We start from the raw sequence: 16,005 nt of genomic DNA, 5'->3' as shown, positions 1-16,005 counted from the left end.
TGAATTCCCAAGTTTATCAAGACATTTTGCAGAAGAATGTTAGACTATCTGTCCGCCAGTTGAAGCTCAACAGAAGTTGGGTGATGCAACAGGACAACGACCCAAAACACAGAAGTAAATCAACAACAAAATTGCTTCAACAGAAGAAAATATGCCTTCTGGAGTGGCCCAGTCAGACTCCTGACCTCAACCCGATTGAGATGCTGTGGAATGACCTCGAGCACAGTTCACACCAGACATCCCAAGAATATTGCTGAACTGAAACAATTTTGTAAAGAGGAATGGTCCAAAATTCTTCCTGACCGTTGTGCAGGTCTGATCCGCAACTACAGAAAACGTTTGGTTGATGTTATTGCTGCCAAGGGGTCACATAATTTTTCTTGCCACTGTAATTCAGGTTTGATGATGAATACTACTTCCACACAAATTAAATGGTCGATGGGCTCCACATTCGCTCCAAGCTATGCTAACATTTTATTTGGGGCTCCTGAGTGGCGCAGCAGTCTAAGGCACTGCATCTCAATGCTAGAGGCGTCACTACAGGCCCTGGTTCGATCCCGGGCTGTATCACAACCGGCTATGATCTAGAGTCACATAGGGCTGCGCACAATTCGCCCAGCGTCGTCCAGGTTAGGGGAGGGTTTGGCCAAATCCTGAAGTGGTATCGATATATTGGTGCCTTGTTTTGCATACGGGGAGTAACTGGAGAAGAGCTGTCGGACTGTATGGCATTACTTAATGATATTGACCTTAATCTCAGATTCACTATTGATGTGACACAACGTGTTTATTACCTCGATATGTGGATTGAGAAATCGAATGGAACCCAGTTTACTACTCTGTACAGAAAATAAACGGACAGAAATACTTTATTACAGGGGGACAGCTTCCTCCCTGATCCATTAAAAAGACTTCCAAGACGCCCGTTTTTCAGACTGCGCCCTATATGCCACTCCACAGAGGACTATCTAGAAAAAGCTGCGGAGATGCCCAATAGGTTTCTAGCAAGAGGCAACTCTCCATAATGTGTGGGCGAAACTCTTAATTTGCCATTGGGGAAAACATGAGATGAACTGCTACAAAAAAAGACCAACTAGAACCTAAAGAACACTAATTAATGTTCACCCCCACACATAATTTGAACTCGCGCAAAGTGGGAGATGCTGTCGAGAAACACTGGCATGTTTTATCATCTGATTCAGTTTTGCCAGCTGAATTTAAGAATCCGCCATTTATGCAATATGGATCGTAGGTCGTAATTTACGCGACCAATTGATCCCTGCCAACTGCTAGCCACAAAAGAATGAGCCAGGCTCTTTTACGCCTATAAATGCAAAGGCCGCACACAGTGCGACAATATGATGAAGTGTGAATATCTCTAACTAATGCCACCACTTCGGCCTACTCTGACGTGTTTTATTGCACTGTACACAATGATTTCTGGCAACTTAATTGATAGGATGTATTTATTTTCCCTCGACTCCAATCCCATTCGAATGCATTGAACGGATGTGGGTGGAGTAGTGTCTACCTAAAGGTGCACATTTAAAAACTCTTAACAAAAGCTCTGATGAAGGCCTCGATGTGAAGCATAATAAAGAGCAGTGATACTAGCATGAGCAGTGAACTGGTTTCCTTTTTTTGGTCTTAATTATAATATTTGAATCATTATTGCTACATTCTTGAGAATTCTTTGTCTAATTACCATAGCCACATCCATATAGATGACTGGCAACACCTAGTTGACAGCATTTTAGCAACATGTAATCTTCTTTTAATCTGTTATACAGAATGTGAAACTTAGTGCTCGCTTGTCAGACATGTTTTTTTCTAAGGCATTTGTGAGAATTTGATAGCAATATAGAGTGGGGGAGCGGCCTTGCATTTGGACAATTAATTGACACTGTAGTAAATAAAAAATATCTGTCTCATCCAGGACCAGAGTCGAGGCAGACCAGTGTGACACAGCCAATCAGACCTACAGTAGGCCTTTATTCAAATAAACATTTTGCCAGACGGCCTGCCTTCACTCACGTTGAACTGGACTGTTTGTTTACAGGCAGTTGCAAACAGTGCGACTTTAGATCATTAGAACGCATTTGCCTAAAGCCACAAATAACACCCGACTGGATTTCTGCAAATATCTAAATACCACAGGAGTCTGCTTACATTTGGGAACTCTTAACCTTCTTATTGATCAAACAACCATGAAAAGGTAGGCTCTCCTTCAGTTATGCACATCAACAAGATCATCAATGGATGATAGCCAGAGCAAGATTAACTACATTTTAACGAAGGAACATTAGATAAAACCTGTCAAACTTTTTCATCTAGTTGGCCATCAAAATTAGACTGATAAACGATGGGGAATTGTAGCATTCCAGTGCATGCTTGTCCCAACCAATTATCTAATCTAACTGACTAAAGTTCGCTAGGTTGCTAGCTAGCTACTTCCTTGACACAAATGAGAGAACACCTCACTCTGACCATTTTACTCGTCCTAGCAGAGCTGGTTAGGCTGTTTACATGTTGTCTAGAGTGTTCATAACTTACTTTTTTTGCCTACATTTACTGACAGCAGTCACATTCAGTGGGTGTTGCGCGATAGTAAATTAATCAGTTATTCTGCGCTGTGGCACACTCAGACAATAGGGCTTTGAAATCAGAGTAGATAGCCAGAGTGAATTTGGTAACGCAAGAGATATGCTAACTAGGTAACAGTTGTTAAAGTTCTTGTATCAGGCCTGCTGTGATTTACAACCCGATAGCAATATTTTTTGTATTACCAAGAAATGTATTGTTGAATTTGATTAATTATGCATTAAACTGCATCAATCTAGTCTTGCAACAATGCCTTCATTTACGTCATGGAATGTTGAGTTAAATATAACCTATTTTTAAAACTTCTTAAAAGTTTGTTTTGTAGCATAAACTTGATTTTTAAAATTTATTTTTGACTGATACTTGATTGTCTGTTTCATATCTGCAAAGGAGTTCAAACACTGGCAGTTCCACTTTCAAGTTATTTGGCATTGCTATGGTAATCGGACAAAGTAAAGAAATGTGCAATTCTCAATGTAGCAATAGTGATTCTATTATCACCAAGACACTAGAATCAAAATAGGGTACAACAAATCTAAATGATTGGACCTAGGAAAGACAAAAATAAGTTATTAGGATAATTGTAAAACATTGAATTAATAAAATGTTTTTTTTACTGTTTATTTCAATTCAATCCATTACTCAGGAACAGTTTATCAGCAAGATCATTTAGTGGGAATTTTTGTACAACCAGTAGGCCTGTTTGACTACTATTGACTATGACAAACTGTCCAGGTCTTGAAAGGGAAAGTTTGTATGGACTTGTTTAAAAAATGGCTCAATAAATAAATGTATTCAGTGGAGTGATGTCACAACTTGACTATAATAAGGTTATCGGTTGCAACTCCTAGAATCACACAGGAAAAATAATTAGGATTAGGCCATATTTGTGCTGCACCCCATCAAAGGAGACGATTGTGGACTACAGGGAAAAGAGGACCGAGCGCGCTCCCATTCTCCTCGACGGGGCTGTAGTGGAGCAGATTGAGAGGTTCAAGTTCCTTGGTGTCCACATCACCAACAAACTAATAACATTTATTTGATGTGATTTTGAGAGAACAATTCTGCTTCTGTCTGCTTTACATAGCATGGTTGTGGGCAACCACCTCTTGTAGTCGGGGGAAGTTATAACACGTTTCTCATTCAGGTCTTGTACCACTGATGGACTACAAGTGCAAGCTTAAGTAAGTAGCCTACTCGAAAGTAGACTTTATGACTTTTCATCATAATCACAAGTTCCATTGTGTAGAGATATTGTAGAGATACTCACCTCAGCTCCAAGTTGTACATCCTGTTCAGTGTCTACACTTAACACCGATTTACAAGAATTGACAACGATGTAGCACACAATGTGTTCATTATTTTGGTCTGACTAGCACTCTGTTCCATTTTCAATTTTTCAAGGTGAATGTTTATGTCCTGCATCCCCCTCACATCCCATCCCAAGATGAACAGCACAATGCTGCCTCTGGACAACATTACAGCCAACAGCAGTCTCTGTACAGTGGAACCCCAGCATATCTCCATCACTGTTTTCCTCCTCCTGGTCTTCCTGGTTGGTTTCCTCCTCAACAGTTTCAGTCTGTGGGTCTTCTGCTGCCGTATACCACAGTGGAGCTCTGGTGCCATCTTGCAGTTTCATTTGGCTGTCAGTGATGCTATCGTCACACCAGTTGCACCATTTATGGCAACATACTTTGTCATGGGTAGCCACTGGCCCTTTGGAGCTTTTCTGTGCAAGTTGAAGATTGCTCTGCTGTTCATTCACTTCTATGGCAGTATCCTGTTCCTCACACTCATCAGCATTCATCGATATGTGGCAGTGGTCCAGTTTAAACATGGCTCCTGCATGAAACGAAAGGCGTTTGTTCAGAAGCTGTGTGCTGGAGTCTGGCTGGTTTTGCTGGCTAAGGGGATTGCCTGTTTCTACTTCTTTAACACAAGCCAAGTGGGAAACCGCACACTATGTCTTAGCATTCATCAGCGAGATTACATTGAGACTTACTTTGCCATCAATTTCGTTTTGCTCACCCTTGGGTTCCTAATGCCTTTCTCAGTGGCAGTGACGTGCTACGTTCAGATAGCAAGATCAGTGTCTCGTATCAATATCAACACGTTTAAGGGCCGTGGTATTAAGGCCAAGTCCTGTAAAGTGGTGGCCATGTGTCTGGTGATATTTGGACTGTGCTTCATGCCTTTGAACGTGATACGCACTGGGGCTGTCGTGTTAAAGAAGTACTTTCCAGAACAATGCATCCTTCTGCAGGTGGAGACCTCATACTATTATTCCTGGGTTTTGGCTGGAGCAAACTGCTGTCTGGACCCATTGCTTTACTGTTTTGGATCACACAATTTTGTCAAGGCTATTTATAGGTCTCTCCGAAAATGTGATGTCAAGTTCAAAGAAGACCCTGCCACAAATTAGATCAGCTACGATGCTGCTATTGATTCTCCCTTCATTGTATTATGCAAGGAAAACATGTCCAAACCCGGCATTTGAACACATCTTGAAGAAGGAACCTCATAGTAGTCTCATCACATTTGCTCAGTGTCTTCATCATCCTGAGAAAGTTTTATTATCTATAACATAAATAGTATTCATAGAATTGACATGGGACATGTGATGTCCCTGAGAGTGATCACAAATGTATTCTTTATTGATGTGTAATAATGATTAGATACTGTAATTGTAAAGCAAAACCTATAAACATGCGCTGTTTTAAACTAATCAAAGTGTATATCATATGCATGTTAAAAGGAATATCTTTTCCATGGCATTCATTTGAAAAAAAGTATATTTTACTCGGGTGTAAGCAACAACAAAAAAAGTATTGGGTGTGGGGTTGGATGTTCTATAGCTTGATGATTGCGTAGCTGATAAAAAAAATGCATTTCCTCTTCCTGTTTAATTTTGTTATTACCGTCTCAATCAGGAAGTCTCTAGAGGAGCTGTGACGAGGTGTTCACACAGTCCCGTTCTGGACAGCACGTGTGAACGAAGTAATGCTTTAAGTCTTTGTACATTATCTCTTATGGGCATATAATGACAGGTTGTCTTTGGCATGATTATAAGGAGGGTAGAGAGCGAGATGATTACTTACTGTCAACAACATACAGTTATAAATTCACAGTCTAGATATTAAAATCATTATAGTTTAAATCCAGCAGGGGTGGAAAAAGTACCCAATTGTCATACTTGAGTAAAAGTGAAGATACCTTAATAGAAAAGGACTCAAGTAAAATGTACAGTAACCCAGTAAAGTTATACTTGAGTAAAAGTATTTGGATTTAAACATACTTAAGTATCAAAGTAAATGTAATTGCTCAAATATATTCAAGTATCAAAAGTAAAAGTATAAATCATTTAAAGTTCCTTATATTAAGTAAACCAGACAGCACAATCAAATCAATTTACGGATAGCCAATGGCACACGCCAACACTCAGACATAATTTCCAAAGAAGAATTTGTGTTTAGTGAGTCCTCTAGATAAAAATCAGTAGGGATGATCAGGGATGTTCTCTTGATGAGTGTGTGAATTGGACCATTTTCCTGTCCTGCTAAGAATTCAAAATGTAATGAGTACTTTTGGGTGTCAGGGAGAATGTATGGAGTAAAACGTCCATAATTTTCTTTAGAAATGTAGTGAAAATAAAGTCAAAGTAATCAAACATATAAATAGTAAAGGAAAGTACAGACCCCCCAAAACTATTATACTTTACACCACTGAAGTCCAGACGTACTTGTTAAAAAATAATACAAATATTAGTATTTTGGGGATTTGTGAACTGGATAATGTTACACAATTTTACCTTTGTTATAGAACACTTGTTGAAAAGCAGAGGTGAATTGTAGGGCAAGAGAATGTGGCAATACAGGAATGGTAAAATGTTATATCATCCGTTGACATCACTCTACAAAGTGTTGCAAAATACATTCTGACATTTTTTTTGAATACATATAAAAGAGAAAAATCAATGTGATAATTCCCCGTCCTAAGTATTACTCTTCATATATTTTCCTTCTAAGGTGTTTTAAGCATTAGTCTATTTCCACTCTACATCAATTACTTCTCAACATGACAGAGTCAACTTCCATGACCCTCCAGTCCCTGACCACCATCCCAACTGACATAAATATCCAAAAGCAGCCACAGACTTTCATGGTGTGAGCTTATCAATATAACAGCAATGTCATTGAATGTATCTCATTCTATATACAGCATGCAGCTTTCTCTCACTTCCATATTCATATCTCATTGATAATTGTCTGCATGCGGGTTAATGCGTCAACTATTAACTGTTAAACAAATAGTTTTTTGGGTTGTTTTTTCCCCCATTGTGTAAGAATTATTATATTTTGTAACATAATTATTTTTTCTGTGATCTTTTGCTTTCATTTTAAAAATACATTTTAAAAATCCCTTGCAAATGTACATAGAGTTGTCATCTCACAGACTCACTGAATGGGGGAAAGTGTTGACTATCCATACAGTAGGCATCAGACACCCTAACTTGTATTTTAGAAGCACGTCTCAGTCCTGTAAAATATTTTACTGAGTCAATTTGATGTATGGAAATAACATTTAAAAACAACAACTATTATATTTTGTTTACCGGACGACAGATCCACATGCGTTACATTTCAATAAGTATTTAACTGAGACGTTTAAATAAGAGTAAGAGATTAAATTTAAATTGCCTACGGAGCTGTGAGGGGAACGGCACCTCAGTACCTCCAGGCTCTGATCAGGCCCTACACCCAAATAAGGGCACTGCGTTCATCCACCTCTGGCCTGCTCGCCTCCCTACCACTGAGGAAGTACAGTTCCCGCTCAGCCCAGTCAAAACTGTTCGCTGCTCTGGCTCCCCAATGGTGGAACAAACTCCCTCACGACGCCAGGACAGCGGAGTCAATCACCACCTTCCGGAGACACCTGAAACCCCACCTCTTTAAGGAATACCTAGGATAGGATAAAATAATCCTTCTCACCCCCCTTAAAATATGTAGATGCACTATTGTAAAGTGGCTGTTCCACTGGATGTCATAAGGTGAATGCACCAATTTGTAAGTCGCTCTGGATAAGAGCGTCTGCTAAATGACTTAAATGTAAATGTAAATGTAAGAGACCTAGTTTCATGTTAGTGACGTCACGCTGGGAGGCTGAACGGAAAGGGAAGAAAACGCCACCACAGAGCACAGGTGATAGACCGAGCCGTCGGTGGCAGCCTTTCGTGATGGGAAACATGGGAAAACTGCAAGAATTTGACATCACTTTTAAGGACAATAAAGTTGTTTATAGTCCTGGAGATGCCGTTTCAGGCACGCTGAAAATTACAACCGCCCAGGCTCTACTATATAAAGGTAATGTTCTTTCAGCTGTCGTGAAACCTTCGTCTCCTCAGACTGACAAGAAAGTCTTGTTCCACTGAAACGAACGCAATGGTGTGATTTGTGACGCGCATTTTAATAACAGTAAAACTTAGGATGTTGAAGTGATTACTATGCTGTCACTCGAACAGACACTTTCTAAAGATGTGTTTGGGGGGGAACAAGGTGATCAATCTCATTTAAAGGTGCTGTCAGAAAGGACTAATTTGACCGTCCTTTTTTTTAATACTCACCATATCGTCAGGTAAAACAACAACACTAACCAAAAACAATATTTGTTTGCCCATTAACATTTGAACCCAAGGACGAAATGGCAAGGCAAGCATAGAAGTGGCAATCATAAACTCAAGTTGTTATATTCCAGAAATGTAGTAGGATAGAACATTGAATTGTTCAGTGGAACTGGAACTGTGTTCCTTATGTCAAGGATCTGAAATGGGTGGTGGTCACCCTCATCCCGATCACTTGTTGCTAGAACAAAAACACAAATTCACTCATCTTTTCAGCAACATTGTACTCTGGGTGATCAAACATGTTTTGAAACTGTGCGTGGAGTTCGAAAATACATTTGTTGGTTTCTATTTTTTCTAATTAAAATTTTCTCTGAACTTTAGCCAACATGGAAACTAAATTGCCCTCTTGTCACACTGAAGGTGTTTTTGTGTCATGGTTTGTTTACATTGCCGGTCAGAAAAAACAGGTTGGGCAGCTTTCGTCATTGCATTTCGATACTGGGCACAGTGTCACTAGCTGCACTGTTGTTGATAACTGATGTCTTATGAACTTGATAACTTTCCCAAATTACTACAGTATTGGCTATATGACCCATGAGTTGTGAGGACTTCAAATTACACTGAACAACAATTTCAGAGATTTTACTCAGAGTTCGTGTAAGGAAATCTTGGGCATAAATCTATGGCTTTCACATGACTGGAAATACAGATATACATCTGTTGGGGCGTGGATCAGAAAACAAGTCAGTATCTGGTTTAACTACCATTTGCCTCATGCAGCGTGACACATCTTGCTCGTATTTTTTAAATTTTACCTAGGCAAGTCCGTTAAGAACAAATTCTTATTTTCAATGACGGCCTAGGAACAGTGGTTTAACTGCCTGTTCAGTGGCAGAACGACAGATTTGTACCTTGTCAGCTCGGGGATTTGAACTTGAAACCTTTCGGTTACTAGTCCAATGCTCTAACCACTAGGCTACCCTGCCGCACCACTAGGCTACCCTGCCGCACCACTAGGCTACCCTGCCGTATAGAGTTGATCAGGCTGTTGCCTGTGGAATGTTGTCCCACTCGTCTTCAATGACTGTGTGAAGTTTCTGGATATTGACGGGAACTGGAACACACTGATGTACATGTTGTTCAGCTGGTTGAGTTGTGATTGTTAGACTGGTTGGACGTACTGCCAAATTCTTTAAAATGACGGAGGTGGCTTATTGTAGAGAAATGAACATTCAATTCTCTGGCAACAGCTCTGGTGGACATTCCTGCAGTTAGCATGCCAATTGCACACTCCCTTAACTCGAGACATCTGTGGCATTGTGTGTGTAACCGAACTGCACATTTTAGAGTGGGCTTTTGTAGTCCCCAGCACAAAGTGTGTAATGGTCAAGCTCTGTTTAATCAGCCTCTTGATATGCCACACCTGTCAGGTGGATGGAATATCCTGGCAAAGCATAAATCCTCAATAACTGGGATCTAAACAAATTTGTGCACAACATTTGAGAGCAATAAGCTTTTTGTGCGTATGGAAAATTTTGGGGATCTTTAGTTTCAAAAACATGGGGACCAACACTTTACAAGTTGCGTTTTATATTTTTGTTCAGTGTAGTTTTTCACAAGAGCTGGTACTCCCTACAGAGCAGATTGTTAGTCTGTAATAGTGGACCCACTCTCATGTTCTTAAAAAGTAATAATGGGAAGTTAGAATTAAACTTATTGTGTGACCTAAGCAGAGTATTTAACTGAATATCAATCAGAGTACTGCACTTCATACTTCTACAGGGTTTATTTATAGATTTGTTTTTACTTGGCCATCATCCACCAGGATTGTCTGTCTTACTGGGCTCAAACCAGAATTATGATTGATTGAGCTATTCATTAATTTTGTGTCATAAATATGCACACTACTGGCTAAGAGCTGTTGCCAATCTCTGCTGGGACTACCATTTAGTACCCTTTAATTTCTGTGCTCATGAGCTTGTGACTTCAGTGTGTTTTGCAGCCAGGCATGTGACTCACTGAGGAAAGCAAACCGATCAAGTGTGCTGCATTACATCACACCAGGAAAACTACAAGTCACTGCCAAAATAAAGGAAACACTTGAGTAAATGAGGGTTACAAAGCATATTGAAAGCAATGTGCTTTCGCAGGTGGTGTTCCAGAGTTAATTAAGCGATTAACATCTCATGCTTAGGGTCATGTATAAAAATGTCCAGTTGCCCATTTATTTTGGCTACCATTTGCTTTATAATTTTTTTTTTAACCTTTATTTAACTATGGCTAGAAGAAGAGATTACTTTTTAAAGAGGGGTCTCAAATGATCAAAGGGGGTTTTAAAGGATGTGTGTGTGTCTGTCACCAGATATGCCATGGCTCATTCAAGCTGTTCTGGTGGCCTAATGCCCTATTAAGACACTTTCATTCGGTGTTTCCTTTATTTTGGCAGTTACATGTATGTTTGTCTTTCTTTTACTGGTCTTTGTGTTTGGAATCCTCAGAATTAGAGTTTGCTTTTTTTAGTTCTGTTGTGTGTGTGTCTGTGTGTGTATGTGTGTGTATATATATATATATATATATATTATATATCTGTGACGTGTTAAAGTAGGTGTCCACAATAGGTGCTTTGTTTGAAAAAAAAAAAGAACATATCAATCAGAATGTCAACTATCCTAAAAGGGCTTTCAAGAATACATTGCCATGCTCTGCTTCTGTTTGGATCTCCATTTTGTTATGAAGTCTGAGGACCTCAACTTCTCTTATGTTACTGTGTTGTACTATGTATTGTCCCTGAAGATATCAAGGTGAATTGCCAAGGCTTCTGTGGTGTCACCAGCAAGATCGACGACACAGCTTGGACAGTGAAAGAGCAGTACTTCAGCAGCACTCTCTCTGTGGCAGATAAAGGTACTGTCAACGGGGACTTTACCTGCTTCTTTCTCACCTTTTTTGGAGCTTCAAACATTAAATTAATTTAAACATACACCTTCCAGTAAATCATTGTTTTGTCATGGATATTTCCTTCATCGCCTATGTATGTCGTCAGGAAATGGTAAACAAACATTTAATCCATATTCTCAGATGTTCCCCTTCTACCCTGAAAGTAAAATGTGATTCCTCGAAGATGAACAATTGTTAATGGACAGAATGTTTTCCAGCCAGCTGATCTGATGTTTATCTTTTTTTCCGGTGTCCCAGGAACCCTGAAACAGGGAGATCACAGTTTTCCATTCAAGTTTCTCATTCCAGGTAAGGCCACTGAGTGATGGAGCTTAGTAGGCCTGTTGCACCACATTCCTTTAAACATATGGGGTTTTCCTCATTTTATAATTAGATATGTCAAGGCATGTACGTTTACTGTAGTTCTGACATGGCTCATTCACAATAAGCAGAAGTAATGTGAGCAATAAATTACAGTACCGCTTCCTGTGGCTCTACATCAATGGTTATGAGGATTACCATAGGGACCATTGTCATGTGTTTTCAATGGAAATGGGGCTACAAATGAGCACACAGGAGAGTAATTGTAAGGTAGTTTACTCGTGCCCATGATCCGTTATTGAGGTATACTTTATCAAGGGGTTATAAGTAATTTAAAAATGATTCCTAATTAGCTTATAGTTAAACTCTGTAATAAACTTTTATGACACATTTTTTTGAGATTTTATCCTCGTACCCATTAGCCTCCTCTTCTCCAATTGTTCACTAGTGTGGTACGGACTGAGAGCATAGATGCCCTGAGGTGTGCAAAGCCACCTGTTGTCATACTATCTCCTGTACACGGTGGTCGTTTATGCTAACAGTCTGTCATGGCCTACTTGTCTTTTTGTTTCAAACCTTTGCATGCTCAGGAAATGAGTGCAATAGATCACTCTTAAAACAGTATCGCATGTTCTCCCTTATCTATGCTATAGCTCTCTATGCTATAGATAACATCACAACCCCTCCGTCCATTACTCATCGATGAGGTCTATCAGACAGACCGACAGACAGACTGCCTTTCCAGCTGAGAAGGGATTCCCTTTCACTCTGATATAGCGGTCTTTCATAACAACGTACATGACACACACCACACAAACCCACACCAACCTATCCGGTCGTAATCAACTGTCCGTTGTGATTTAAAATCTGTCACCTGAAACCTGCACACCTTCAAGACGTTTAATTGTAAAACAATTGCAATAGATAGAGGCAATTTGAAAGTCTGTTGCCTGTATTCTTGCCTCTGTGAAAATACATATGTGATAAATACCTTTACTCCTTCCCTCCTATATAGCCTCTATTCCCACATCCTTTGAAGGGAACTATGGAAAAATTATGTACAGAGTGAGGGCTTTCATCGACACTTCTCGCTTCTCTAAGGACTATAAGACTGAGAAGCCTTTCTACCTGCTGAGTCTCCTCAACCTCAACGAAGTGCCTGACATCCATGTGAGTTCTTCCCTAGCAGATTTGATACATTTTCACTTAATCAGAAATATCCAAGTCTTAGCAACAGGACATTGGGGAATCTGGTCTTAACCTAATATTTCCCACCTGTTACCAGGGACCTAGTTCATCTTCCGTTACTAAGACGTTCACCTACCTGCTGGGGGTGAAGACAGGAACGGTGGTGCTGAAGGCCCAGAGTGACATGAAGGGCTACACTCCTGGTCAGGTCATCAAACTGACCACAGAGATCGACAACCGGTCTGGGAAAACCACGGGGACTGTGGTGGCCCGTCTCATTCAGGTACAGAGTACTGAGTCTACAGCGCTTGAAATAAACAAGGCTATGGATGTACAACAGAAGAGTGTTGTACAACCAAGTGTGATTTATTCAATGGTGTTATAAAGCTGTAATGTGGTCATTATTGTCTCATCATTTTGTACCATTTTTTTTGTGGTCGTCTCAAATAGAAAGTGACTTACCAGACAAAGAAGCCTACCATTGACTTGAGGACTTTAGTGCAGGTGGAAGGTACTGGGGTGAAGGCTGACAAACAAGCTGAGTGGAAGGAGCAGATTATTGTACCTCCTCTGCGCCAGTCATCTATGGCTGACTGTGGCCTAATAAACATGGAATACTTTATTCAAGTAAGCAACATTCCTCTTTTTACAATACCATTCCTCTACCATTTCCTCTACAGCCAAACCCTTTGGTCCTCAGTTTAGCACGCATGTTTTGATGAAACCTTCTCCCCTTTACTCCCTGGTACATCAGATCTCTCTGAAATCTCCTGTGGTATCATTTATGTTACCCATCCACATTGGAAACATCTCAGTGGACACCACGTCAGCACAGCTCTCCAGACCACCTCCCCAAACCCCTGAACCTCTTTACTCCTCTGTCAAGCCTGCCAAGCTAGAACACAGCAGCCGCTCTGAGCCATCCTCCCATAACCAAGGACCTCCTACTACTGCCCCTCGCCCTGCCCGCCGCCCAGCCCCAAAACCTGTTCCCAGGATGAGAGTCTCCACTTCTTCCCCCAGTGCCCCTCCAGCTGAGATGGACTATCTGGCCAACTCCATGCCCACCCTCTACCCACTACTACCGCCAGAGTACAGCACCTCCACACTCCCACATGGTCAGTCTTTGACCCCTATTGAATAACCTGTAGTGACTGGCAGTGCTAATGCTATTTAGTTTTTACTTAGTTATCTTATTATACATTTTGATATTAAGTATTTGGGTTAAGTGTTTCTGGTGTTGTATTGTCATCTCACTGTATCAATTGTGGCTGGCTTAAATCTTGGCTAATATCCAATATGAATATAAGAGTCTAATTGCCATTCTGTAGACATTTATTCCTTTGCTTCGTAAGCGTTTGCCATGCCCATGACTCATGTTGTTTCTGATGAAAGTATGTAGTTGGGTGGTTATTGTGTAGTAATGTCTCTTTCTGTCTGATTACTGATATCCGCTGTCCTCTCTGTTACAGAAGCTCCTCCCAGCTACGTCGAGAGCTGTATCAGCAACACATAAACATCATGAAACAGGAGAGACTGACTGCTGGCAACTGTACACTGAATATTACAATCAACCTCCCTACTAGAGGATCATGATGCCAGGCAGCCCTCAAGTTAATTAGTATTGGTTAAGCAGCACCTTTTTACTGATTGTTTTCACACAATTTTAGCACTTTCAGGACAGTAATATGTTTTTACATAAACCATTTTTATAGCTGGAGCCATGTTTTTAAAGTTAAGTCGGTGTCATATAGGATTAGTTTGGGGGTCTCCCGTGTGGTGTAGCAGTCTAAGGCACTGCATCGCAGTGCTTGAGGGCTTCACTAAAGACCGGGTTTGATCCCAAGCTGTGTCACAACCGGCTTTACTTGGCTCATCACGCACTAGCAACTCCTTGTGGCGGGCCGGGCGCCTGCAGGCTGACTTCGGTTGTCAGTTGAACAGTGTTTCCTCTGACACATTGTTGTAGCTGGCTTCCGGGTTAAGCGGGCAGATGTTAAGGTGCGTGGGTTGGCGGGTCATGTTTCGGAGGACGCAATGACTCGAGCATCGCCTCTCCTGAGCCCGTTGCAGCGATGAGACAAGATCGTAATTGAAATTGGGAGGAAAAAGGGGGTGAAACACAACAACAATTTTTAAAGTCTATATTTTTTTCCTTGAGAATATGTTGAAATTGCATGTGTGATGCTTGAAATGTGAAGAACAGAGATTTTAGTATTGTATGTTTGAAAGTTGACTTGTGGAACTTGTGCTGCTGATATGTTTAGATATTGGATCCAACACACCTAGCTTAGTGGGTGCTCCCATAATGCTATGGTTTGTTATCTCTGTCTGAAAACAACAGATTAATCTTACAAGGTGCACACTGAGATTGATGATTTGACTGTGTAAGATTCTTAGTTTGCTGTATAATAGTTATAGTCAGATTGTAGGATGTATAGTGTTGTTTAAAATTAAGCTAGCTGCGCATAGCGCTGTTGCCCTCATTTGGCTATGAAATCAACTGTGGTATATTATGTGATCAAGCATTTGCCATGGGATATCCTGCATATGATTTACACCAGCAAGCAGCTTTTCAACAGCAAGATTGTATTTGGGATTTATTTAAAGGTCCCAAACCAGATCAAAATAAGACTACCAAAGTGTGAAAAATACCAGTTGCTTCTACATTGATAAAGTTTGATCATAACTGGTCCCCTCCCCCATGCCAAACACTTGGATTCGGGAGTTGGGACGTCACAAAGGTCACTTGTCTTGATATCACAAAAGCCTCATTTTAAGACAACAATGGTTATTCTCTCACCTACATTTACATTACATTTAAGTCATTTAGCAGACGCTCTTATCCAGAGCGACTTAAAGGGTTTTGGTTTACATAGCTAGGTTGCTAGTCTACTGGTGCCATAATTTGACTGCAGCGTGACAGCAACTACAATTTGAGGTTTCCCCTATTGATCTAAATCAAATCTACTTATAGGTTTCTGCTTTCATCTGTGTGTTGTGTTAGCAAGCAACTGGCTAGCTAGGTCTTCAGCCAGCATGTAACTAAAGCGTGGGAAGGGTTGCCCAAAACTCATATCCAGTGGTCATGTCATTACATCAAGATATATGCCAAACGGAACATTCATACAAACGCCTTGACATCATTGATAGTCATGATATATGAACATTGTCTGATATCATTATATATATAAGTACCCAGACCTCACACTGTTAAGTAAATGTCTACTAAAATTGCCAAGATGAACTAGCTAGCTAGTGATAAACAGTGCTGACAATTCCATTTAGGCTAGCTTGCTAAATTATACAGCAAACATTTTGTCTGATGCTGTTAC

The 16,005-nt window shown here is 40.4% G+C and overlaps 2 protein-coding genes across 2 annotated transcripts; both read left to right on the top strand.

Annotated features, from left to right (window-relative positions):
- Positions 1–3,862: 3,862 nt before the first annotated feature.
- LOC124034908 (P2Y purinoceptor 2-like) lies at positions 3,863–5,026 on the top strand. The gene has a single exon (XM_046348308.1). It carries the CDS (start codon positions 4,010–4,012, stop codon positions 5,024–5,026), a length of 1,017 nt encoding a protein of 338 aa, XP_046204264.1. The 5' UTR covers positions 3,863–4,009.
- A 2,754-nt stretch (positions 5,027–7,780) lies between these two features.
- Positions 7,781–14,639, top strand: LOC124036143 (arrestin domain-containing protein 1-like). The gene is made up of 8 exons (XM_046350334.1): positions 7,781–7,964; positions 11,018–11,128; positions 11,420–11,470; positions 12,498–12,652; positions 12,768–12,953; positions 13,121–13,297; positions 13,425–13,788; positions 14,143–14,639. The coding sequence occupies exons 1-8, from the start codon at positions 7,838–7,840 to the stop codon at positions 14,184–14,186; spliced, it is 1,215 nt and encodes a 404-aa protein (XP_046206290.1). The 5' UTR covers positions 7,781–7,837; the 3' UTR covers positions 14,187–14,639.
- Positions 14,640–16,005: the final 1,366 nt, after the last annotated feature.

The sequence above is a fragment of the Oncorhynchus gorbuscha genome, linkage group LG05 (genome assembly GCF_021184085.1).
Source record: "Oncorhynchus gorbuscha isolate QuinsamMale2020 ecotype Even-year linkage group LG05, OgorEven_v1.0, whole genome shotgun sequence".
NCBI classification, from domain to species: Eukaryota; Metazoa; Chordata; class Actinopteri; order Salmoniformes; family Salmonidae; genus Oncorhynchus; species Oncorhynchus gorbuscha.
The sequence above is the reverse complement of the archived record's forward strand: the minus strand, read 5'-3'. Positions and strand labels throughout refer to the sequence as shown.

Bases quoted from the DNA above. Each gene is read 5' to 3' on its own strand.
- LOC124034908 (XM_046348308.1), top strand. From the start codon at position 4,010: ATGTTTATGTCCTGCATCCCCCTCACATCCCATCCCAAGATGAACAGC.
- LOC124036143 (XM_046350334.1), top strand. From the start codon at position 7,838: ATGGGAAACATGGGAAAACTGCAAGAATTTGACATCACTTTTAAGGAC. The intron at 12,653-12,767 runs GTGAGTTCTTCC...ACCTGTTACCAG, and splicing joins ACGAAGTGCCTGACATCCAT to GGACCTAGTTCATCTTCCGT. The intron at 13,789-14,142 runs GTCAGTCTTTGA...TCTCTGTTACAG, and splicing joins CACCTCCACACTCCCACATG to AAGCTCCTCCCAGCTACGTC.